The sequence below is a fragment of the Antedon bifida genome, chromosome 4, assembly GCF_963402885.1.
Source record: "Antedon bifida chromosome 4, ecAntBifi1.1, whole genome shotgun sequence".
Classification (NCBI taxonomy): Eukaryota; Metazoa; Echinodermata; class Crinoidea; order Comatulida; family Antedonidae; genus Antedon; species Antedon bifida.
Genome location: NC_136229.1, coordinates 41912 through 68570, shown reverse-complemented (window position 1 = coordinate 68570; position 26659 = coordinate 41912). Strand labels below are relative to the sequence as shown.

At 32.4% G+C, this 26659-nt stretch overlaps 5 protein-coding genes across 7 annotated transcripts in view; 4 read left to right on the top strand and 1 right to left on the bottom strand.

Annotated features, from left to right (window-relative positions):
* LOC144840904 (uncharacterized) overlaps positions 1-9214 on the top strand; it is a 10591-nt gene extending 1377 nt beyond the window's left edge. For all 3 annotated transcript variants that reach the window (XM_078696988.1, XM_078696987.1, XM_078696989.1), the window contains exons 2-11: positions 461-514; positions 2077-4005; positions 4202-4354; positions 4432-4527; positions 4663-4779; positions 5074-5258; positions 5349-5494; positions 6575-6804; positions 6891-7026; positions 7310-9214. In XM_078696988.1, coding sequence (XP_078553114.1) covers positions 481-514; positions 2077-4005; positions 4202-4354; positions 4432-4527; positions 4663-4779; positions 5074-5258; positions 5349-5494; positions 6575-6804; positions 6891-7026; positions 7310-7403 — 3120 coding nt within the window. In that variant the 5' untranslated portion in view covers positions 461-480 and the 3' untranslated portion in view covers positions 7404-9214. The remainder of the gene's footprint in view (positions 1-460; positions 515-2076; positions 4006-4201; positions 4355-4431; positions 4528-4662; positions 4780-5073; positions 5259-5348; positions 5495-6574; positions 6805-6890; positions 7027-7309) is intronic.
* Positions 8314-26659, top strand: LOC144840908 (ubiquinol-cytochrome c reductase complex assembly factor 2-like). The gene is made up of 5 exons (XM_078696992.1): positions 8314-8324; positions 23860-24012; positions 24684-24755; positions 24864-24936; positions 25203-26659. The coding sequence occupies exons 2-5, from the start codon at positions 23875-23877 to the stop codon at positions 25280-25282; spliced, it is 363 nt and encodes a 120-aa protein (XP_078553118.1). The 5' UTR covers positions 8314-8324; positions 23860-23874; the 3' UTR covers positions 25283-26659.
* Positions 9151-10714, bottom strand: LOC144840906 (uncharacterized). Its single transcript, XM_078696991.1, has 2 exons — positions 10571-10714; positions 9151-10134 (listed from the first exon to the last, which is right to left on the bottom strand). Exon 2 carries the CDS (start codon positions 10117-10119, stop codon positions 9568-9570), a length of 552 nt encoding a protein of 183 aa, XP_078553117.1. The 5' UTR covers positions 10120-10134; positions 10571-10714; the 3' UTR covers positions 9151-9567.
* On the top strand, positions 10913-13689 carry LOC144840905 (tRNA-uridine aminocarboxypropyltransferase 1-like). Its single transcript, XM_078696990.1, has 4 exons — positions 10913-11243; positions 11684-11824; positions 12062-12263; positions 12641-13689. The coding sequence occupies exons 1-4, from the start codon at positions 11058-11060 to the stop codon at positions 13012-13014; spliced, it is 903 nt and encodes a 300-aa protein (XP_078553116.1). The 5' UTR covers positions 10913-11057; the 3' UTR covers positions 13015-13689.
* On the top strand, positions 19374-23027 carry LOC144840102 (uncharacterized). Its single transcript, XM_078695764.1, has 10 exons — positions 19374-19566; positions 19899-19920; positions 20054-20164; positions 20310-20423; positions 20670-20786; positions 21238-21354; positions 21472-21588; positions 21706-21822; positions 21953-22063; positions 22238-23027. Exons 1-10 carry the CDS (start codon positions 19507-19509, stop codon positions 22498-22500), a joined length of 1149 nt encoding a protein of 382 aa, XP_078551890.1. The 5' UTR covers positions 19374-19506; the 3' UTR covers positions 22501-23027.

The following is a 26659-nucleotide window of genomic DNA, read 5'->3' as shown; positions in this document are numbered from 1 at the left end:
GAAATGTGTTTTGACGTAATTTCTTCATTATGAATATTACACAGGATCTATTTATATAACCATGCAGTATATTCATCGTTGTTTGATCGCATCATTGGTTCTTTACACTTTAAAGATTCCATATGAATAATAATACAAACAGAAAAGACAACAAACAAAAGATGTCAATTGAAAGCAGGAAATACCAGTGAAATATTTTAGAAGAAGCTAGCTTCAATCAACTTGTTGTACTTGATAAAATAAAATTTGGTTTTAAATGCATTCTACTGTATTTGTTACAAATTAAAAATTTTTGTTGGCAATTGACTAAAACCAATGCTTACCATTAGTGGTATTAATGTTTTAGTATGTTCCTAATAATGTCATGTTTGTATGTCATTTTCTAATCCATTTTTAGCATGTTTTATGTTGCATGCTTTGCTCTTTTTTATAAATATATTTTAATTATGCATATTTTCAGCTTTTAATATCTAACCCATCATGGAAACTATGTCATGCACTGGACATACAGTGGGTAAGTATTGCATGAAATATTAACATAATATAAGAACAAACTTTCCTTGCAAGTAGTTTATACACTTTAAAAATTATAGATGAGTTAGGGTACAGTAGGCCTACTATGAAGGGTATATTCAATTTCCCTATGCGTTTTTCCAAAAAAATCCATGGAACATTGTCTAAATCTTTATCACTGTACAAATATTTGATTGGAGTTTGAACTACATACACACTACATAAAAACTTCATCACTTGACATAATGTCATCTTAAGTATACATGAAAAATGCAATATTTACGTGAACTTTGGTTGAACTTTAGTCTATTAATGTCTAATATGAAATCCACTGTATTATCAGGTGTATTATGCAATTCATTTTAAGTCTAGACTTAACAATAAAATTGAGGAAGGAACATTTTGAGTTGTCACTAGATTTTGAAATTTAAGTTTTGATTCATAAATCTTTTAAGTATGTATTCAGTCTTCCATATCATGTAGGTTCCTCAACAAGGAAAGTCAAATAAATATGGTTTGAACTTGTAAAGCCTATTATCCCTTATTATGGTAGCATATTGTAAAAACATACAATGCGACCTACCGCTGATAGTTTAAAAGATCAGCTTGGTCATGCAGAAAGAAGGTCATATTTTGGCTTTAAAACTTGCTGCAGGGGGATATTGTCTTCAAAATGTTCTTTCCTGTTGGTAAATTAAAATAGTCTTGGGTGGTGTTTAACCTATGATGTTGGATTGATTCTAATCTGTAAGTTATTGTCAAATTGGTAGTTGCTTAGTTATATACACCTGTACTTACTTCTAAGTTAGATTGTTTGTTGCTACTGTCTTCTTTAAGATTTAATTGTCTGTTGCTATAATTTATACTTTTTACTTTCTGTTGCTATATAATTTCTTATTTAAGTTACATTGGCTGTTGCTATAATTTATTCTTCAGGTTAGATTGTCTGTTGCTTGAATGCTAGATGCCATTTACATATTAATGTTATCTTAAAATCATAACGTGTATACATTACCCTGCATTGTCCTTTAATAAATGAATCTATATTTATGTTTATAACTCTTAACTACATTGTTAATTATCTTATGAGAGAAGCATAAATGTTTGGTGTTTTATGCTCTTTTATGTTCATACATTACATTGTCGTTTAATCACCACTCTGTTTATATTCTTACCATTGAAACATCAAAATGTTTGGTGTTTTATATACCTCTTTTACATAGCTTGAGTATTTAATATCCAACAGGGTCACTTGGGCTTGAGTGGGATTTCAATAGCTTAAATTGACATTTGATAGGCGACAGTAGCCAGCAAAGTGGCTTATTTTGGTAGTTACAAAGCACTATGCAAGTAGATAGGTATTAACATTCCATACTGTGTTTGATGACTCCAAGTCATAAATGATAGCCTGATTTAACATAATTGATATTTCATATGAATTTGTGAAAATACTATTCTCCTATATTTGACAGTCAACTTTAATTTTAAAAACAGATGATATACTGTACAGTTAAGTTTATTTTGTAAAAAGTTGATATAAAATATGTTTAAATTTCATTGCAGAATCATCCAAAAGTTTGAAAGCAAGTAAATTTAATGAGGAAGTGTACGAGAATTGTTTATCTTCAACAGTTCATGATTTAGAAGGCACAATTGATGAATCTCTTGAAGATGAACTCAATGATTTGATTAAGGAATCTCAGAAGTGCTTGGGGTTTTATATAGATAATACTGACTTAACAACAAACACTTTAAATGTACCAAAAACAACATCTTGTTTATTAACTGAAGAATATAAAGCAGAGGATGCACAAGTCAGTACAAATATAAATGTTGTTGAATGCAATGAATTATTAGAAAGCATTACCAGAAGTGGAATCAATGAATCTAATTCTGTTTTGACAGTTTGTAATTGTGAAAAAAGAAAGACAAAATTAGAAGAAGACCCTGGTGTTTTAAAATATTCTGATTTCAGATCTTCTGATCCAATCTTGCCAGATAGTTTAGAAAGTACTGACACAACTCCAAGGAATTCATTTGTGGGGAATACTACATCTGCATTAGAAGAAGACCCTGGTGTTTTAAAATATTCTGATTTTAGATCTTCTGATCCAATCTTGCCAGATAGTTTAGAAAGTACTGACACAACTCCAAGGAATTCATTTGTGGGGAATACTACATCTGAATTAGAAGAAGACCCTGGTGTTTTAAAATATTCTGATTTTAGATCTTCTGATCCAATCTTGCCAGATAGTTTAGAAAGTACTGACACAACTCCAAGGAATTCATTTGTGGGGAATACTACATCTGCATTAGAAGAAGACCCTGGTGTTTTAAAATATTCTGATTTTAGATCTTCTGATCCAATCTTGCCAGATAGTTTAGAAAGTACTGACACAACTCCAAGGAATTCATTTGTGGGGAATACTACATCTGAATTAGAAGAAGACCCTGGTGTTTTAAAATATTCAGATTTCAGATCTTCTGATCCAATCTTGCCAGATAGTTCAGAAAGTACTGACACCACTCCAAGGAATTCATTTTCAGAAGATTCCTCATCTGGGTTAGAAGAAGGAGACAACATGAGGTGGAAAAAGAAAGGAGACCATCCAGAGTATTCAAAGGAGGAGTTCATGGAGGAATATTCTAGACAAACAAGCTCTAAGAATTCACAGAAAAAAGCTAGAAATCCAGCTAGAAAGGACTCTGTTCAAAATAACAATGTATTTGAAGTTGAACAAACACAACAGGCCAGTGGCATGAACCAAAATACTACACAATTGAAACATTATCCTGAAGCTTTAGAAAATAGGGAATTGACTACAAATTCAAGTGACTTACAGCACCAAAAGGTACAAACAGGATTTGGCGGAGGATTTTTTATTGCACCACCAAAACCACCAAGAATTCAGTCTCAACTGAGTGAATCGTCAATAGAAAATGATATACAGTCAAATCCACCTAAAACAAACAGGAGTATGAGTTTACCAACACCACCACCAAAGCCCAGGAGGAGATCAGTAAAAGATGAAAAGGGCAATGAGGCAGAACATTTGGGATCAGCTACACAAGTTGATATAAATCAATCACAAATTACTATGAGATCAATGGGTCAGCAGAATAGAAGTGACCTTGTTAGAAGGGATCATTCAGAAACAGACTACAGAACAGCAAACCATCAACTGTCTTGTGATGTGGGTGATTCACCAGTTGGAAACAACAATGCAGATAAAATAGTCATACGCAATAAACAAACAGACAGTTGTCGTTCAGGAATCGTTAAAGAACATCGTAAACAGAGTTTGAAACAATTAGCAACACCAGACTTTCCTGATGATGGTTATTTGAGAGATGACATTACCAATGATCAATATGAAGATTCTGATACTGATGATCAATACTTTGATGCTGAAATGCACTTTCGTGGTTGGACGTGGGTGTACATTGGTGATGATGATGAATTAAATGCTAAGTTGCAGAGTCAAGGTCATGGTAAGTTTTAAAATGTTATCATGCAGTAAAATATGGATACAATGCAATCAATTACTGTACAGTACAGTAATACTAAAGTACCATACAGTATTTACTTATACATATGTTTTTTATTATTATTGCTGCTATAGATATATATAATAATTTTAAAGTATTATAATCTTTTGTATTGATCATTTTAATCCCTTTTAAACAGATTATAAGAATAATAAAGAAGAAGATGATGCGTTTAAAGATGATACAAGTTCTATCTCAACTACAGCCTCAGAAAAAGAGTTCAAAATACAAGTTAAAACAAGCATTGTACGAAAATGCTCTGAGATTGACTATCAAAGAGTGTCTATGTATGGTATGTAGAATATATGATAGTACAGCACAAGGTATTATTAATGTGTTAAAAGGTAACAATATTCATTTGTCTTCCAGCAAGGGAAAGAGATATATGTTTAAATAAGAAGAATGGTCTATTTGGTCTGCGTATTCAAAGAAGTCGCCCTGTTGTTGTGACTGAGGTTGATAAAGGTAATAATTGTTTTTTAAAGCCTAAAATATACTAAATGAACATTATTTAAAACTCATGGTACTGTATGGGGAATTCCCATTCTAATATTTGTGTGAAATCAAACTGAATGAATTTATTGTTTAATTATTACACAGGTGGTGCAGCTGAAGAAGCAGGAATTAAAGTTGGTGATGTAATTCTTAGTATTAATGGAAATGATGTTAGCAGAGCACCGCATTCTGAGGTTGTTAAGCTTGCATCAAGTCAAAATGGTAAATAAGTAATTAGACCTCTTCTGGTATATAGCTTCCTTTTATTGTTTTGGACAACCACCATCAAAGTCTTCCATCAAAGTCTAACCCACACCAGAAACCTTAGATTACCTCCAAGTACCATTTTTCCCACAAGCCAACCCTTGAGATTCCAACACTCTGACGTCTACAGAATTTGATTTAAACTCTAGAAATTAGATTTAAAAAAATTATGATTGTTATTTTTTAAATTTAATTTCATAATAGCATTTACTATAAGATTTAAAATTAGTTTATATAATTTTATTTTTATAGAGAAGGATGAGTTAATGCTAGTAGTTGGCACGAATGTATGCAACAGTTTAAATGTTGCTTCAGATCAAGCAGTGATGTCAGGGTATATGTACAAGAGAGGTGACAGTGGAATAATGCAGTCCTGGAAGAGACGTTGGTTTGTTCTTAAACAAGACAACTGCTTGTACTATTACAAAACTCAACAGGTACAATTAATACCACTTATTATTTAATATAAACATAAATATGTGTTGTATATTTCTCTTTATTTTACTTTTTATGTATACTTTCTTTAGGATATAGATCCACTAGGTGCAATTGTTCTTGCCAATTACACTGTTGCAAAAGCATTCAACATTGATAAACCATTTGCATTCAAGCTGAAGAAGTTTAAAGCTAAAACATATTACTTTTACACTCAATCTAAAGAGGAATTCAACAGGTAAGACTAATTTATATTTGTACTATATGATTGTATTATATGATTGACACAGATAACGATATGAAACGCCGAAAACAACTCGCAATATCAGCCTTCAACAACTACAAAGAAATTCTAACACGCAAAAACTTATCACTAGAAGTAAGAATGAGACTATTCAATGTATACGTCAGAAGCATATTCATGTACAACTCAGAATTATGGACAATAACCAAAAAACAAGAGGACGAAATTGACTGTTTTCATAGGAAATTATTAAGAAAAATTATAAAAATTAAGTGGCCGTATACAATCAGAAATATAGAACTATATAGCAGAACGAAAGAACTAAAATGGTCAAACATAATAAGGAAAAGAAAATACAAATGGACCGGACATATGCTAAGGCTTCCGATGGACACTCCAGCCAAATTAGCGTTGACAGAATCCATTCGAAAAGTTAAAAGACCAGTGGGCAGACCAAAAACTACCTGGATAGGAAACATAAATAAAGAACTCAAAAAAGCAAATACATCGATCGCAAAATTAATGACAGACCATCAGACCACCGAAAGAGAGTCATGGAAACGATTAGCGTACCCAATGTCTACCCAAGACGAATAGCGTAACGGATGATGATGATATGATTGTGTAAAGTGCTTAGATTTTACTACTACTGCTCATACATAGACACAACCTAATGTGACAGAATACAAAAACATGAAAAGATTAATTAAGATTGATCAAATCAGATTTTGAATAGGCCATTTTGTAGTTTTAATAGATATCCAAAGATATAAAAAGACAAAACAAACCGCTAAATTCAACGGCAGCCAATTTGACTATTTTTTGTTTTAAATTTCAGTTTTTTCAGGCAAATATTTTTTGTTTGGTTCCAATTTTTGGTCAAAGTGAATAACTATTATGGAACATATTGGAATTTTCAACAAAAAAATTACTTTTTCAGGGGGAAAATATATATTTAAATCATAAAATAAATATATTCAAATATTTGCTCTTTTTTCTTGTTTTTCATCTTCAATTATTACAAAATGGTTAAACTTGTTTTTTTTTCTTTTTATTCAAAACAACTGTTTACAGATGGACTTCTGATATCACCGATGCTACACATCAAACTATAAATTCTAATATTTGGATGGGAATCAGTTCACATAATGTTCAAATTTCAGCATTATCAATTAATAACCCTGAATGTACAGGATACTTAACAAAGCAAGGTGCACATCGTAAAAACTGGAAGCGTAGATTCTTTGTCCTCAAAGATGCATGCATGTATTATTATGAGAATAACAGTTCTCAAAAAGCTATTGGTAAGTCTCTCTCTTTCTTAATTGGTCTTTCCAATTTAGTTGTCTATATTAAATCTTTTAAATTAAATTTAATGTTTTTATTTCAGGTGTTGTTCATTTCCATGGTTACACAATCCAAGAAATTGGTACAAATAATAAGAAGTTTTTGTTTGACTTAATACCACCTGAACCAGAGCTAAGAACATACCATTTCCAGGCAGACCATGAAACTGACCGAAAACGGTATGTTTTGCATGTGCTAGCTATTAACTCTGTTTCATACTTTATAATAAAAGAAAAATATTTTAATTTTTAACCCGATTGAATGTGAAAATATTTGTTGTGAGGTAATTTCCCGAATGATCGTAAAATCAAAACGGTACTGGGTTTTGGTCTACTAGTGTTCCTGCTCCAAACTAGTCATCTCAGTTTTATCCTCATCCTATTTCAGTTAATTTTAATATGATTTATATACATAATACACTACTACATACATAAAAGTACTAGTTTAAATGTGTCTTTGCAGATGGGTAGCAGCATTGGCATTGTCAATAGGCAAGTGGATCAGAACAGATATCTGTAACTCAGATGATGAGGAAGATTGTGAGATGCTCATTTGATGGATGCTTAGAATTAGTACAAATTTATGCAATGTAAACACAGCTGTTACATCAAATTGTTACTTTTACCTTGTATGCTACTACATTCCATATCTCATTTTTCACATCATATGCTATACAAATCCAAGTTTATCTCACTTTAACCTTGTATGCTACACAGTCTACTCAATCCTAGTTTATCTCACTTTCACCTTGTATGCTACACAGCCTACTAAATCCTAGTTTATCTCACTTTCACCTTGTATGCTACACAGCCTACTAAATCCTAGTTTATCTCACTTTCACCTTGTATGCTACACAGCCTACTAAATCCTAGTTTATCTCACTTTAACCTTGTATGCTATACAGCCTACTCAATCCTAGTTTATCTCACTTTCACCTTGTATGCTACACAGCCTACTAAATCCAAGTTTATCTCACTTTCACCTTGTATGCTATACAGCCTACTCAATCCTAGTTTATCTCACTTTCACCTTGTATGCTACACAGCCTACTAAATCCTAGTTTATCTCACTTTCACCTTGTATGCTACACAGCCTACTAAATCCTAGTTTATCTCACTTTCACCTTGTATGCTACACAGCCTACTAAATCCTAGTTTATCCCACTTTCACCTTGTATGCTACACAGCCTACTAAATCCTAGTTTATCTCACTTTCACCTTGTATGCTACACAGCCTACTAAATCCTAGTTTATCTCACTTTCACCTTGTATGCTACACAGCCTACTAAATCCTAGTTTATCTCACTTTCACCTTGTATGCTACACAGCCTACTAAATCCTAGTTATCTCACTTTCACCTTGTATGCTACACAGCCTACTAAATCCTAGTTTACCTCACTTTCACCTTGTATGCTACACAGCCTACTCAATCCTAGTTTATCTCACTTTCACCTTGTACAGTATGTTGCTATGTTGTATTCACTTTATATGCTACACTGCATACGTGTCACATTTGTTCACCTTGATCAACAAATGGAATTCTCATACTAAATTATATTACTGAATATTTTACATATTTACTTACTATAATCATTGCTCTATGTTGCCTGTAAATATGATTTACAATGAAATGTCCACAATATTTAATATAGTAGTAAGTATATACAATGTAAGCTACTGTATCTAGGCGTACATGTATTAGTTAGTATATAAGTTATTAATAATGGAATATTTTAATGGGAATGCTTCAAAATTCTGCAATATTCAGTGTCAGAGAATTTTATGCGAACTATTTTGAGATTTTTGTATAACATATAATTATAAATTAATTTCGTAATCACCCATTAGTTCCAGTAATAAAGTTATTTTGACCGATTTTACCAATAAATATTTTAGTTCCTTGATATTAGAATATAAACATTGAATGTGTATTTCTTTATAATGGCACTTAACATCATCATTATTTATGTGAAGGGCCTTCTTTACACGACTAAGTGTAATATGAGATGCCTTCGTTTCAGCTAATTTAAACCGCATAAGGGAAGACCAGGAAGGAAAATACACCAATGGCAAACTTGTATGTAAAAATGTAGATAAATGATAAGGCTGTGCTTATTTCACTATTATGATTTTCAACTCTAGTAGTACTGTATTTGGTTTTCTTTAAAGTATTGTTTCGTTGTATATGGAATTTTTATTCTGAAATAACGTAATCAATCAACAAACTTGGTTTTTATACATTTATTGCTTAAAATAAGTATAAAAAGCAAACATATAACTTGTCATTCAACAATTGCACAATAAATTAAAGATAAAAATAAATCAAGATGAATAAATAAGTTATAAATAATGTTAAACAAAAAGAAAATGATATAGAGGTTTTCTTTATTACTTAAAAAAAATATAGGGAGCCACTGAATCCGATTAATATGCCTCTTTCTATTTAAATAACTATTATACTCTTCACAAGAACAAAAACTATAAATGCTACAATTGCTATGTACCAAAGTACATCTTGCATAGTTATATAAATAGCTTTTAAACAGTAGAAAAAAGTAGACAACATTAACAAACAGTATAAGGAAAATGTTCAAATTGAAACTAAAAGACAAGTAGTTACAACCACTTGCTTAAATTTCATTTGGCCTATCATCCACCTTTTGACTACTACATAAACTATTTTCACGATCTCAATTCTTCTGTAGCATAATAATACTAGATTTACTTTACAGTTAGATTTTGCATAACTTTAGCAACTTTTTCAACATCTTTCTTTTGCTGTACATCTTTTACAAGTTTAATGTCATCTAGAGATTTTGATCTTCTACGACGTATAGATCTAATACAAGCAAGGTTTGATTGGTTAGAATTCTCTGTGAATGTGACATCATCCTCATCAGTTTCCATTTTTGTCTCAAAACGTCTTGGATTGTAATACGGCTTGAGATAATACTTTCTAAATCGCCTTTCCCGAGTAGCTTTACTATAGTTCTCTTGCCTCTCCATTCTTGTTGTTGTTGAACAACTGGGACTTTTCTGAGCTTCATCGCTTTCAGTTATTCCTTCTTGTGGAACATATTTGATGGGGCCCAAACCTGTAACAAATGTTGGATTCATGCAAAGAACTTGGTAACTGGAAGAACTTTTTTTGCTTTCTCTTTCATTTTTCCTTTCTCTTTCATTTTTCCTACTTTTCTCCAGCAGAAATTGTTTACGGCTGTCTGTTACAACACTGAGCATGCCCAATTCCTGCAGAGCATTATCCACATTCATGCTTCTTGCTGCTGCCTTTAAAAAAGATAAATGCATAATAATTATTTGTTTACTTGTCCCTCGTATCGTAATCATAATGATTTACAAAACCAGTACAGTATTTAATAACATTAATAGTAATTATCTGAAATTAGAATGACTATAATTATTATTTAAAGCCAAGCAAGTACAACAACAACAAATTATTTAAAAAAAACAATCCATTCCAGATTATGGGGAGTGTAGAACCGGCCTTGAACTGTCATTTTATTGATTTCTGTTGATCGATATGTAGCGCGCCTGGCTGTGTGTGATGACCGAATCGTCCCGCGCGGATTCTTGACTGAATCGGTCCACACTGCACCACCAGCAGGCAGGCTAGGCCCAGCAGGGACGATTCAGCCCAGCCAGGTTTGGCACCCAATATACGTACACTCAACTAACTCAAGTGTATAATATCAAAATATCTTACCCTTTCTTTTAATTAAATTTATATACACTGTACTTCCCATATACCTGCAGGCAGAAGGAGTTTAAAAAGCAATCTAAACGGCTAGCCTAGTTAATGGTTGGTGTTAGTTTAGTAATGTAATGTTTACGTATATAGCGCCCTCATTACCGAAGGACGCATCCACACACGCGCCAATAAAAATCTTTATACCATAAAAAAACAACGTATTTTTTATTTACGTTTAGTGTATTCAATAAATAAATCCAAACTAAAAAAAATGCATTAATGCATATTTTTTCCATTCCTATATTATGTTTTAATTATTTTTTTGCAAAAGAAATTACACAAAGTTTTTACAGTAGAGTATTGATTTAACAAACACACACATTAAAATGTCAGCCTCCTGTAAAATATTTTTTGTTGCTTGTAATACTGTATTCCCATAGTTTTAGCCTAAGTCTACCCATCATTTTTTAATTAATTCATTTGAATCATTCTAAAGGTGAACATGGATGAAGATAGAAGAGCCAGTGGGGGTTTGCTTCTTAAAAACTTGAAATTAGCATCGCATTCTATCCTCGAGTCAATGAATGGACGATCTCCATGTCCAAATTGCAAAGCATCAAGAAAGTTTTATTGCTATACTTGTTATGTACTGGTTGAAGAACTAAAAGATAAAGTTCCACAAGTAAAGGTAAATGTTTACTTTTAATTTCTAACAATACCTAACTAAAGACGGATTGGTAATTATCAAATTAATCTGACATCAACCAATAGAGGGGGTAGGCCAACTTACTACTGAACCTAACTAGATACGCTATATAATAATAAATAATAATAATAATACAGTATTATCATTATTAGGCCTACTAAATAATAATGACAGTAACTATAAAAAAAATGTTGTTGAATATGCCATTTTATTGGTTTGTTTCTATAGAAGTAAATAACTTGATTAAAACTGCAAAATGGCCTATTCAATATTCGATTAATCTTCATTTTTTTAAATGTTTTTGGAGGAAAATATAATTTTTTTGGAATATGGTTATGTTATAAATTAAATACATTTATTGATTTTATATTATCAATATTATATTTTTTTTTATATTTATATATTCATTATTTTCTTTGTAGTTACCATTAAAAATCGACATAATAAAACATCCAAAAGAAATAGATGGCAAAAGCACAGCAGTACATGCTGGGTTAATATCACCCAATGATGTTACTATCTACACCTTTCCATGTATTCCAGATTTTGAGTCATCTGAAAAGGTAAATCATTATATAGTCATCATTAAGTTTTCTTTCATTGCTGGGTTTATACCACCCAATGATGTTACTATCTACACCTTATTATTATTATTATTATGTATTCCGGATTTTTATTCTTCTGAGAAGGTAAATCATTACAGTCAAGTTTTCTTTCATTTTTTAAAATGTTTTGTATATATTGTTTCCTTTACACCCAGTTTATCATGTTCCTTGTTATTTTTCATATTTGACTTGCAGGTAGTGCTCGTTTTTCCATCTAAAGATGCTGTGAAATTAGACGATATTTTTAAAGTGCCAAAAGACGACAAAAAAGAGGGAAAGAAAGACGACAAAAAAGAGGGAAAGAAAGAGCAAATAGATTCCTCTTTCACACGTGTTGTTTTTATTGACAGTACTTGGAATCAAAGTAATCAAATATTCAGAGATGAAAGATTGAAAGGTAAATTATAAAAACTAATATAACAACAAAATACAGTGTTTATCAATATAGAAAAAATTATGATAAATATTTTATTTTGATAGAAACTTTGTAATACATACAGTAATTATAGAAAGGTTAATATTATTGGTAATCCAGTATGTTATTACGATAGAATTATTGGTAATTAATTATTTTATTACAATATAAATGTTAATGCTGCTTCTATTCTAATAGAATTAACATTACGAAGATAAAATAATATTTTGATATCTATAGAAACGATTATCAATAACATTATTATTGATTACATTAGTGAAAAAATATCAATATAGTAAAAAGCAATGGTTATGGTTTGTGACGAATCATATGACGTCATTACGTTTTGTTCTTATTAGGTTTACCTTGTATAATACTGAACAGTAGAGAAACCTGCTTTTGGAGAACACAAAAGGACAAGCCAAACACTTACCTAGCAACTATAGAAGCCATTTATTATTTTCTCGTTGATTATCACAATCTAACGCACGACGATATTCCATATGACGGCCGCTATGATAATCTTCTGTATTTTTACGCGTTTATGTACAAAGTGGTTGAGAAAAGTAATGAGGAGAAAAAACATGAGGGAATGGAAAATATAAGAAAACGAAAACGACAAGATTGGGAAGAGAAAATAAAAAATAAGAAACTTGACAATTTAGATGATGTAGAAAAAGAGAAATGTAAACAAAATAATGATGATTCGAACGAAAAAGCAGGTTCTTCATAATATCAAACAAACCACTATTAAATCACTCGTCGTCACTGTTCGTAATAGCCTATATATTGTACCCTTTGTTCACACTATACAAGTTTTTCAAATTGAGTTATCGTCGTCACTGTTCGTAATAGCCTATATATTGTACCCTTTGTTCACACTATACAAGTTTTTCAAATTGAGTTATCGTCGTCACTGTTCGTAATAGCCTATATATTGTACCCTTTGTTCACACTTTACAAGTTATGATGTTCAAATTGAGTTTTAAATGTTTTTTTTTATTGCTCTAATAAACAATCAACACTTTGATAAACATAAATGAATCATAGAAGGTACACCTGATTCTTGGGAGCAGACGGCAATTTATCTCTCAAATTACTAGATTGTTCAATGCCGCCGGTTTGGTAACCCACGTAAACTTTTATTAGCTTATGATTGATTATACTATAAGAAACAACAATAGAGACTCTGTATTTGGTCTTTAGATTCAAGTCCATTTTGTTTTTTGACCTCTTTATGTAGAACAGGTGTCCATATTTGTTGTTAAGGAGTGTAGGCCAGGTGACTGGAGTCCTACTTTAAAAAAGACATAACCCTTAACCATGGTTTTCGTAAGACCTGTTCTGCGCATATTATATTGATTGAGGATTATCTTTATGTGACCAAATAAAATGGAAAGCGATTAAACACCGATGTATCTTCTTTTAATCACAACAACTACGATATCTCACTCCGTGTTCATTTCTTTCTTTTTCTTTCATTTATTTGGCATCTCAATACATAACATAATAAAATACATCAATAATATATATTATCACCTTAAATATTAAAATACATCAAAAAAGCAAATAAAAATGGCGGGATTAATGAAGTCTGACGATGCACGGGAAAACACATAAAGTCGTTTAAAGTAAAACAACTTAATTCCAATGTGGTCCCTAAAAAGATAGTAATTATAATTTTAACAAAACAAACATTATGAGACGGGGTTCATAAATATATAAGCAAAACATCTGATATAATGGCAAAATAATAATTTATGTTTAAATTTGAAATATTGTTTCAATTCAGTTATAAATTTAGATGTGTTGGAAATTTGTTTAATATAGTCAGGAAGGTTATTCCATTCTCTGATTGCATTAAAATAGAATGTATTGCATTCTATGCCTTGGACTTTAGGTACAACGAAATTGAATTTACTACCACGAGTGAAGTGACCATGTAAGTTATTAACTCTACGAAAGTTTTCATTTAGGTATGAAGCACTTCTGCCCATAAATATCTTATGAACTTGGCTAATTTGCAAGAACTTTACTCGATATTTTACATTTAACAATCCATAATCGTCTAATTGATCAGCACCTATATGTCTTCTGGGTCCTCCTTTTATGAGTCTAACCATTTTGTTTTGAGCAATTTGTAGTTTTCTTTGGATAGCTTTACTGGTTCCACAGAACCAAGAAGATGCAGCATAATCAAAAACACATTGGATGAGAGCAGAGCATAATAGTTTACGATTCTTACAACTTAGTATCTTACGTTGGCGGTACATAAACTTAAGCCTATTATTTATTTTCTTAATGGTTTTACATGCATATTCAGAACACGTTAAATTTTGATCTATTTCAATACCCAGATACTTGACACAATTACTAGTGTTGATATTGTTACCGTTTGTTGAGACATTAACATTTTTAGTTTTTCTCTTAGAACCAAATAGAAGGGTAATGAACTATATCAATATATCATGAGAATAGAAATTGACATACATGATATAAGTTGGGCTACGTGCAATGTCGACGACGATCCTTGTCCGTACAAGCCGGAGTTACAAAAGTAATTACAAATATTGAAAATACAGAATAATACGATTTTACCGACCTACTTGTTAATTCGTGTGACTTTAGTGTTAGAAGGTGATTGCAAGTACATGACTAGCGTGTCTACCACTTACAAAACATCTGTTGTTAAACAACAAAATATCTTTTCAACAATGTTGTACTATGTAGTCAAATAAATTATGTCACTTTGTGGTGTCGGATGTAAAATACACAGGCCAAATACAGTTGAAACAGTTGGTTGCTTTATATTTTAGAACTTGACATGAGGACTACTACAAACGGCATCACAAAAAGTGTTAAACCATCTCTGGCTACATTATGGTTGACCAATAACAAACCAATATTTGCTAAAAAATGGGCTACAAACCCCGTGTAATCACAGTTTATTATTTAGGCCTATGCTGTCCTTTTTATCGGTCAATTAACACAAGTAGTAATACAACGATTACAAAATGTGAAGTTGAGACTGAGGCCATGGCCAACCAGTGAACTTCATAGTACTAATATATATAGGCCAGTTGTTCGCTTTCTTGACCAGCAGTCGTTAATGTAATTCCCACCCAATCTTCTGTTTGTATTTTTTTATAGTTACCGTACTAAATACAGATGTGGTATCATTCCATCCCTTTTTTTACTCTGCTGTTATTAACATGGTATGATTTGCTGTCTACATTGCTGTTGGTGTATTTGATATTAATAGGCCATATTAGTATTACAATGATTAAGTAGCCGTTTCGATATAAATATTCATAGAATGACGTTAGACTACAATATTTATAACAATGCTACTGATTTTTTTCGAAATTAATGTATATATGTGTATATTTATGACGAAACATGATTCTATAGTGAATATTAAACAAACTTTACAGTACCACACATTATTCATAACACCCGCTGAACACCAATAAAGACGCCGCAATACATTTGAAAAAAATGACCGAAGCAAAACGTCAATAAATAATGACAATACATATTGACAGAAGATGAAGCATAGAATAAGCCTAATAAAGACATGCATCTTTTCTTAGAAATTATACGGCACTAAAATTTTGATTAAAACAAATTTATGATAGAAATGTTATATAAAATCTCGAATTTGATGTTTTACTGTACATAGGCCTAATTGCTTTTATTTTTATTAACATAATTTGTGGATTAATATGAAACCCTGAAACTCATCAAAGAATCTAAAATGTTGGGTCCTCCTCGACTCATCATCCTGAGTATTATTGGCTATACTTGTTGCGGTCGATTGACGTAGTATAAATTGACAGAGAGTACATTCACTATATTGTTCTGCATTATAACCAATCAAAAAGGTTGGTTGTGGTCAAGTGACCTGATATCGTGAAACGTCAACGTTAAAACAAAGTCAACACTAAACTTTATCGTATACAATACATGGTGTCTCCTGTGTCTACGCAAATCAAACTATTGGATTGACTAGGTGTTTATTGTGGTGAAATTCGTAGTTTTCGAATTCAGTAAAACAATAGTCGGTAAGTAATACAAGCATTATGTTAAGATTTATCTCTAATTTTTAAGTTAAAGAATATTTCTTGCCGTAAAATTGCCTTCTTTATTCAGAATTGTTTTTTTAACGGATTGTGGAATCAACTAAACTGAACCATATTAGTTTTACTATACCATAAAGTTTTCTTTAAAGGCAATAAGATTATTATGGATTGATAAATAATCAACATAATACCGTACACTATATCTTCATTGTCCCAAGTGATTGCTTATGTTCAAAATGATCTGGATACCAATTTGTATTGAATTGATAAACGAGCGTTCTCGATCATTTTTGTTTCAATTTAAACAAATTTCACAAAAATAATGTCGTTCATACATAATGTCTTCTTTTTCACATTAAGGAATAACCGTCTCTATGCCAGTTGTTGTTATGTATGAACAAATTTTATTATAACGCTATTAAAGCCTGGAACAATTATTCCTATTAGGCCTAAAGAAATCGTCCAACATCACACAGTATACTTTTAAACAGACTCTAAAATCATAGTCTAAGGGTACAATACTCCCATAATCTGGAGTCACTGCCTTTTAACTGTATGTTGTGTCTTTACTTGAATTTGTATGTTCAAAAAATGTTAAAACCATTTTTTAATAAAAATTGTTAACATTTTAACTCATAGTTTTTTTTTACGTCTTGGATTATTCATTTTGAATTTCTTCTTTTATAATTTGTGTATGGAAGTGGAATTTGTTTTTCGTGTTTTGGACCCACATGGAATGAAGTATTTTACTTGTTGAGATCAACTATTACTGTTGTACTGATTGTATAATTGTTTTATATGTTTATATTGTATTTATCTGTGTGACTCTGGTTAATAAAGTCAATCAATCAATCAAATTAAGTGGTTTAGTGCATTAATTGTTAACATTTTTTTTATAGATAAAATGGTAAAAAGAAGTTGGTGTTATTTATTGTGCTTATCAATGTTCCTCACATGTATTCTTACAACTGATGCTATTCTAGGAGTAAGTATACTTTTGAAGAAAAAACAGAATGATAAAACAAAATAAAAATCAATCTAATTGGATTGAACGATTTAAATTACCGGTTAAAAACAATTTTTTTATTTAATTTTGTTTAGTCAAGTAGAAGACGACGATCATCAGCGAGTCATTCCAAACGACTTCGAAGAGAAGAAGTAATTATTGGAGTAGCACCAACGTACGACCCAAAACAATCGGCTAAAATGGATGAAATCAGAGAAGAAGTAATTATTGGAGTAGCACCAACGTACGACCCAAAACAATCGGCTAAAATGGATGAAATCAGAGAAGAAGTAATTATTGGAGTAGCAACAACGTACGACCCAAAACAATCGGCTAAAATGGATGAAATCAGAGAAGAAGTAATTATTGGAGTAGCAACAACGTACGACCCAAAACAATCGGCTAAAATGGATGAAATCAGAGAAGAAGTAATTATTGGAGTAGCACCAACGTACGACCCAAAACAATCGGCTAAAATGGATGAAATCAGAGAAGAAGTAATTATTGGAGTAGCACCAACGTACGACCCAAAACAATCGGCTAAAATGGATGAAATCAGACATTTTGTAAAGGAAGGCAAAATAAATAAAAATATAATCAATAATACATCTACGCCGCTACAAGATTCGTGATTTCTGTATTTTCTAACAGGATAGTGAATAATGAAACAATGAGTTACTCTATGTCGGGGAGAAGATCGCAAATCACGGATGGATAATTGACGTTATAATATATGAGTAATCCTTAAAAACTGATTTAAATGGTGAAATTGTATTCTGCTGATGAAGTTCCGACCGTTCGCGTATCAGTATACCGTTAAACGTGCTACCCGTGGATCCGTCCTGAGTAGGCCTATTAATAATAACGAAATATACGCACGTTTTCTCTGCTGATGGAGTACCGGAGCCTTAACTGAAATGACGGATAATATTGTGAATGATGTACTTTTTGTTTATAGGCATTACTCCTACATTACGTTTTAAATGTTGTCATTCATCATCATATGTTCATATGTAATTTAATCATTGGCTGTCAAATTGGAGAGCGCACGTGCCACCATCCGTACCATTTAATGTTATACTGTGCATATCATGGACTTTGTGTAAGATAATGATATTTGATCCGAAAGGGTAAATGTATATATAAAATCATGTAAATAAAGATATAACGTATTTATAAAAGGATTAGTAATTATTTAAATGTTGTATTAGCTTTAATAAACGTGTACTAATCAATTTGTATAGTAAATACCGGTTAATACTTGATTAATGATTTATACAAAAACAGAACACTAAACCTACGGAACAACGCTCATCGTTTAATGCGTCCATTATTCATGCATGGGTGCATTCGTCCTAACGGTTTGACGTCATACAGTTATACGTAATGCGTACGTATGTGTACGTAAAATTAGCATACATTCCTGAATGGCCTACTCGTTTTTGCACAAACTAAATATTTTTACAGGAGACCTACTCAATAGTAACGCGCAACTCGGTGATTTCCGGGCCGTCAATGTAGGGTTCACGTCTCGTTGCGTTTTCTTTCTGAATTCTAAAATGTATTATTATAATATTGGTTAACGTATAAGTTTGGGGGAAAATAAAATGTACGTGTGGTCGTTCAGTAAATAGCCGATGACTGAATACGGTTATTCAACAGGAATCTACAAGTCGTTGTTTGTAGGTTCGTGTTGAATTGACTATGACTATTACGACGACGATGTAAGCACGTAAACCACAGATATACCAAGAGGGTGAAATAAAAACAATCATTGAATATTGATAGTACAATTCCGATCCATATTAAAAAAAATGTGGATTAATCAATTACTCCAATTTAGTGTGAATCCTTACGTAGAAATGATCGGGTTTTCAACACTCAATAGGCGGAGGTCTACAGTGACAGACCATAAATGCCACACGTCGATGACAAACGAAATGTAAACATTGGAATTGCCTATTTAACCGTGTTTTATGCCTGATTACAGAACTAAAATACAGAGCTACCTTTCATTACAAAAAAGATTGAGTGGAGAGACCAGTTTTTATCCTGTGTTACCATATTTTGCCGATATATCTGTACTGTTATTAGGTTATTCGGTAACGGTATTTATACTAAACTGCGCACGTCTAAAATGATGTTTCGAGTTCCATTTTACACACAATTAAGAGTTGTATTGGTGTTGGTATCTTGGGTAAGTATAGGCTGCATGTTAATTGTAAAGATGTAATCAAGCACACGTCTAAAGAACGACTTTGTCGGTATTGAATTGAAGCAATTATTATGACGAACATTCAACAGCCATGAATCATGATAAATATTCCTTAATCTGAAATACTTTGAGGTCTTACGACGGTAAATATGACGAAATAATATTAAATTGATCATATAGCGTCGATAGGTAGACCGATAGAATTTAGTAGTAAAATAGAATTCTTACATTATTAACTCAATAACCAAATAGGCCGATACTTTATTCTTCATTATTTACTCCATAACCAAATAGGCCGATACTTTATTTTTCAGTGCTCGTTTGGTAGAAGTCAGGGTAAGTATATGGACTTATTAAAGGACTCATTGAATATTAAAATATAATCAACATTGAATGGTTCGAGTTGTTCTTTTTGGGTTAAACAAGGTAATATATCAGATGTTGAAATGTATCTTGTAATTATTGCTAGTATGTGATCCTCGGCCGTGTTTAAACTATGGTATTTGTACCGACAATCAGGACGGTTCGTTTACATGTGACTGCCGGGGTACTGGATATCTAGGAGAAACATGTAACATAAGTGAGTATCATGTATTGTATTACAATTAGTAACAATAATTACTGACTGTTGATAATGTCTATGTTAAACTTATGATGACGTAATAAAGTAGCACACAAGAAACAACCGATATAACTATAAACTGATGTACGACGTTTATGTGTAGGAAATCCATGCGCACCTTCACCATGTCAAAATAACGGAGTGTGTTCAATTGTTGACGATGAGGCATATTGTTCGTGTGGTGGCACAGGCTACGTTGGAGAATTCTGTAACGAAGGTGCGTAATAGTGTAACATACTTAATTTTAATGATACGTACAAAGAGAACACATTTTTGTATAATGAATTTCGATAATAATAAAGTTCAAGTTCAATACCAGTAATAAATAGGAATCTATGAATATATTTTAAGATAAGAAGACATAATTACATTGCAATTTTTATTATCATCGATTCATAATATCAAACGTCGATAAACATCGATAAAACATTATTTTGATGTACTTAAACTACCATTTTGTTAGACGATCCATGCTCACCTAGTCCATGTGAGAACAATGGTGATTGTGTTGGTAATGGTTCTGCCTCATTTATATGTGAATGTGCCGGTACTGGATACAGGGGACATCTCTGTCGAGAGGGTTAGTATACATGAATTGTTAACATTGTTCTGCCTCCTTTATGTGAATGTGTCGGTACTGGATACAGGGGACACCTCTGTCGAGAGGGTTAGTATACATGAATTGTTAACATTGTTCTGCCTCCTTTATATGTGAATGTGCCGGTACTGGATACAGGGGACACCTCTGTCGAGAGGGTTAGTATACATGAATTGTTAACATTGTTCTGCCTCCTTTATGTGAATGTGTCGGTACTGGATACAGGGGACACCTCTGTCGAGAGGGTTAGTATACATGAATTGTTAACATTGTTCTGCCTCCTTTATATGTGAATGTGCCGGTACTGGATACAGGGGACACCTCTGTCGAGAGGGTTAGTATACATGAATTGTTAACATTGTGTTAAGCACGATTCGTTCAAAAAATGTTATATAGTTATAAACTTACAATGGACATGTTGTTGATATTATAGACGATGTGTGTTCTCCAAGCCCTTGTAATGGTGGAGTTTGTTCTTATTCTGACAAACAACTTGGTTTTACCTGTGACTGTCAAGGAACCGGAAAGCGTGGACAACTGTGTGATGAAAGTAAGTGGCCGCGTGTGACGTCACGTTGGACTTGTGACGAATAAGCGTCCTCATCATCTTCACCATTACAGTATTATGATTATTTGTTATCACAAGGATACATTTTATTTATTTCAGACGACTCGTGCAAACCAAATCCGTGCAGAAATTATGGTGTATGTGAACGTCTTTCGGAAACGGCATTTAAATGTCACTGCAACAGCACATCATACTTAGGAGATTTGTGTGACGAACGTAAGAAAATTTTGAGATGACGACAGATTCACGATCATCTTGATATTATAACTTGTTCGAAGTTAATTAAAAAGTAGTTAATATCATAATTAATAAAATTGATTTTTGTTTTTGCAGCTGACCCATGCTACCCGTCACCTTGCTACTATGGAACGTTTTGTAGAAGTTTTTCGCTGACGGATTATATATGTCTGTGTGACGGCACAGGTTACACTGGTGTTCATTGTGAGAAAGGTTCGCACTCCACTAGAGTTATGTTGAAATCTTTTATAAAAATTGCAGTTCGAAGTGCCTAATACGGTACTAGCACTGTAAAATATATTAGCAGATAGGGCATCTAATTTTAATATACATTTGATTTTAGACAACCCATGTATCCCGAATCCTTGTCAAAATGACGGAACGTGCAGATTAGACGAGGAGTATAACATGTTATGCAACTGTACGAAAGGATTTGAAGGCAGTACATGCGGCAGTAAGATAATTTATTTAATTATTATTCCATTATATAATATTGAACGTGTAAAACGGACATTACACGTCTATCAGATTTTTCCCCCTACAAACAATACTCGTTCCTGGATCTTTGATAACAGATATTAGCTTGACATATCATTGTTAATCAGCTGAGTGTGTTTTATTTTTTTAGTAGGCCCACCCCAAATAATGGAAAGCAGTACGGAAATGACCACGAGTTACCGCATTTATGACGTCACCAAGACGCCATGGAACACGGATAACGTCAGAACGAGTGACGCTGTGAAATCTACGAATGACGACAGAATGATAACAGCGAGCGAGGAAACACTGCCACCAATCGGTCAATCACCACCCACTGGTGTTGGAACGTCATCTATGTTAAAATCACATGTTTTACTTATTGTTCTTTTATATCATTTAACGGTACAATAGGCCCATTAAAACCTCGTTACCCCAACGTTGCTAAATTTTGATTTTGAAAGATTCAATATAGGAGGCCTAATATATTATTATTATTATATATGCGCAATTATCAAGTAGGCCATGTGGCTGTTTTCAATCGTTTATTAGGTCCTATTAATTTGTGAATACTCAGGAGGATTCAATGTATTTTAATACATTTACTGTATAGCATATTGATTATTATGATTATAGAATTCTTTTAATGGTTTTTTGTTTTTCAAAACCCGATGGAGAACTCTCGACAAATTTTCGCTGACTCGCACTTTTTGTACAATATCAGTGTTTGCTACGTACTTCTTACCGACTAGCATAGATTGCAATTAACATGGTCACGTGGGGCGTTGTCTCCAACGAATCGCATGCTTCGCTGGCTTGCAGTTTATACCCATCAGACAGACGTTTATTTAAAAGTACACCCATTAGTACTTAGACTGTATTAAATTGATAACCATATATAATATGTTTTACAACTTTTAGCACTCAATTAAATTATTGTTATGATTTATTTATTGTGTGACTTTCATTTCAACCTCTGATTTGTTTTTCTACGATATTGAGGCATTTTGATACTTGAACCTCTTTTATGAAAATGTATTAAAAAGCTAAAATTTGCAAACGGCTCACAAAATGGATGAACGAACCCAAACCCGATTTGAGGCTAATTTGTAATATTTATTTTTCACAAAAAAAAATTCCCCAGAATTTCGAAGCCCAGCTGAGAGAAATCAAACCAAAGCATTTCCCGTTCGCTACTATAACACGACACACTGTTTGAACATCTGGCATTTGTATATGGTGCAAGATCCTCTATTAATGGTATTTTTTTTGTATTGTCTCATTATAATTACCACTCTTTTTATTGTATTGCTTTACCATTGATAGAAACTAATAAATGTTAAATTAATTGTAATTAATTAATTAATTATTAATTGGTGCTTTTTCGTAATTCTAAAATTTACGTCATAAATATGCATATTCATCATCGTCATCTAAGATTTGTTAATCTATAGTTATATGAACAAGATGACCGGTTAGCTCAGACAACAGTCGCATGAGCGTCGTATTAATAACACGAATGTCATGTCATGGGTTCGAATCCCATGTTGGTCGAAATACCTTCTTCATTCAACCACACATCATGTGGCCGGAAGGCATCTGATTATGTTAGGACCCGGCCGCGGAGGAGCACTAAAACAAATGTTTTCTTCCGTGTGTATCGCCACTTTTATTTGATCTCGAAAATGTTATGTTTAGCGCCCTCAATTTTAATAACGCCAGCCTTCAGGGGAAAAAATAGAACACATCCACATGCTGCTAGCCCTGCTGCTGCTGTACTACTAGAAAATGGCAGGTAGCAGGTACCGTAGTTTTCTTCGATTATGCCAGAATTGGGCATTGGATTCTACAAAAGAAGGTCGTGATTTAGGAGCACACATTCGAAAAAAAGTGGCAGAAGGCTTTAAGCACGGGGAAAACACAAGGGTTTGAAATTTGAAATTGTTCCTTCTTGCCAGTCAGCAGAGCCTACTAGCTAGGCGGCCTAACCTACTAGGCCTAGGTAGATAGAAAAGGCCAGCAGTAGGTAGGAGGGGAGGCGGGGGATATAATAATATTATGCAGTGACTAATAATAGGCCTACTACTAGCCTAGGCCTAGCCTCCTAGGCCCAGTGGCCTATTATTAGTACTGATACCTACTCAAATCACTGTAGTAACAAGGTAAGTAGTAGGGAACTATAATTATATTAATATAAAAGTATTTTCTTTCCAATTAATTTACAAATTAATAACTTAATAACATAAATCAGTATAATAATATTTTTATAAATTAAAATTATTGTTTTTTTTTTCAATGACAATGATACAGATTGATTAAATGGGTAGGCTACCACCATTCCATAAATCATCAACCAAGAATTTTTCACAATCTCAATTTTTTAAATTTAGTTTACCTAGCGTTACTTATCATAAAAGGTATCATAAAAAATGATTAATAAATATATTATATATAGATATATGAATAAATCTTTTAATTTTATTCTCTAATTACTCAGAATGTTTGACCCTGGAACTGGAGGGAATAAACTAATATTAATAATAATAGTTTTCTTTCTGTCCTTATTCCTACTAAACTTGATAAATGTTCTTGTCTAGGTGGATGAGGTTGAGTGCCAACGCTTGTACAATGCACTGGATAAGCTGTCTACAAATTATTATAAGAACAAGGTGACAAAATGTTATAAAACAACTCATTTTACAAAAAATGTATTTGACTTCATAACTACAGTAAGGCCTATGCTGTCTTTATTTACTGTATACATTTTTGTCTTTTAGTATCCAACAGTGAGCAATTTAGGAGGATCGCTTGGTTTAGATGTTGAGGATTGTAGACTAGCCATGTCTACAGGTTTGTATTCAAGTTTAAACAGACATTTTAAAATGCATTTTTGAATTATAGTAAAAATATAAAAACTGAAAGAATAATTTTATAAAATACTAATAATAATATTAATAAATAATAAATGTAGCTTTTAGTATAGCACATTATGCAAAGCCTCAATGCGGTTAACATAATATGATAGTTTTATAGATTTAAATGTGAAATTTGATCAAATACAGAAGGTAAAAGGAGTAATAATAACATAGGAAATCAATTATTATTAAATATTTCAGAGTCTATAAAAGAGCTAGATGAAATGACTAAAAGCTATTGGACCAAGATGAAAGAGTTTGCAACAAAGCATGATAGGTAGTACAAAGTTACAGATACCACTACCAAGAACTACTACCAGAATGATGATAGGTAGTACAAAGTTACAGATACCGCTACCAAGAACTACTACCAGAATAATGATAGGTAGTACAAAGTTACAGATACCACTACCAAGAACTACTACCAGAATGATGATAGGTAGTACAAAGTTACAGATACCACTACCAAGAACTACTACCAGAATGATGATAGGTAGTACAAAGTTACAGATACCACTACCAAGAACTACTACCAGAATGATGATAGGTAGTACAAAGTTACAGATACCACTACCAAGAACTACTACCAGAATGATGATAGGTAGTACAAAGTTACAGATACCACTACCAAGAACTTCTACCAGAATGATGATAGGTAGTACAAAGTTACAGATACCACTACCAAGAACTACTACCAGAATGATGATAGGTAGTACAAAGTTACAGATACCACTACCAAAAACTACTACCAGAATGATGATAGGTAGTACAAAGTTACAGATACCACTACCAAGAACTACTACCAGAATGATGATAGGTAGTACAAAGTTACAGATACCACTACCAAGAACTACTACCAGAATGATGATAGGTAGTACAAAGTTACAGATACCACTACCAAAAACTACTACCAGAATGATGATATGTAGTACAAAGTTACAGATACCACTACCAAGAACTACTACCAGAATGATGATAGGTAGTACAAAGTTACAGATACCACTACCAAGAACTACTACCAGAATGATGATAGGTAGTACAAAGTTACAGAAACCACTACCAAGAACTACTACCAGAATGATGATAGGTAGTACAAAGTTACAGAAACCACTACCAAAAACTACTACCAGAATGATGATAGGTAGTACAAAGTTACAGATACCACTACCAAGAACTACTACCAGAATTAATGTAGTACAGCTTGCTTGGTACAAGTACTTTGTGAATTCTTAGACACAAGCCAAGAGTTTACTAGTCGGATCAGTGTTGTTTAGGGCGTAGAACAGTACTCATTCACAGAGTAAAGATACTTTTATACTGTACCTTTAATTTTACAGGCAGTATTAAATATAAGGCGATGTGATGTATATCTGTACTAGTATTGTATATATCAACAGTTAAACTTGCTCCAAGTCTGTAGTTATTGTTTCTTTTTTTGTTAGTTCACCGAAGTATTATACTTATGAAACGCCATATGTGCCAAAATGTATATTTTTTTTTTTTCGCTAATATAAATTACAATCAAGGTCTAGAACCTGAGTAATCAACAGTGTCAGTCTTCCTTTAGGTAAATCATAATAATATAAAGTTTGCTTTCGCTGCCTACTTTAATAGCTTTATGAAAAATAATGGAATAAAAATCTCAATTGAAAAAGGAA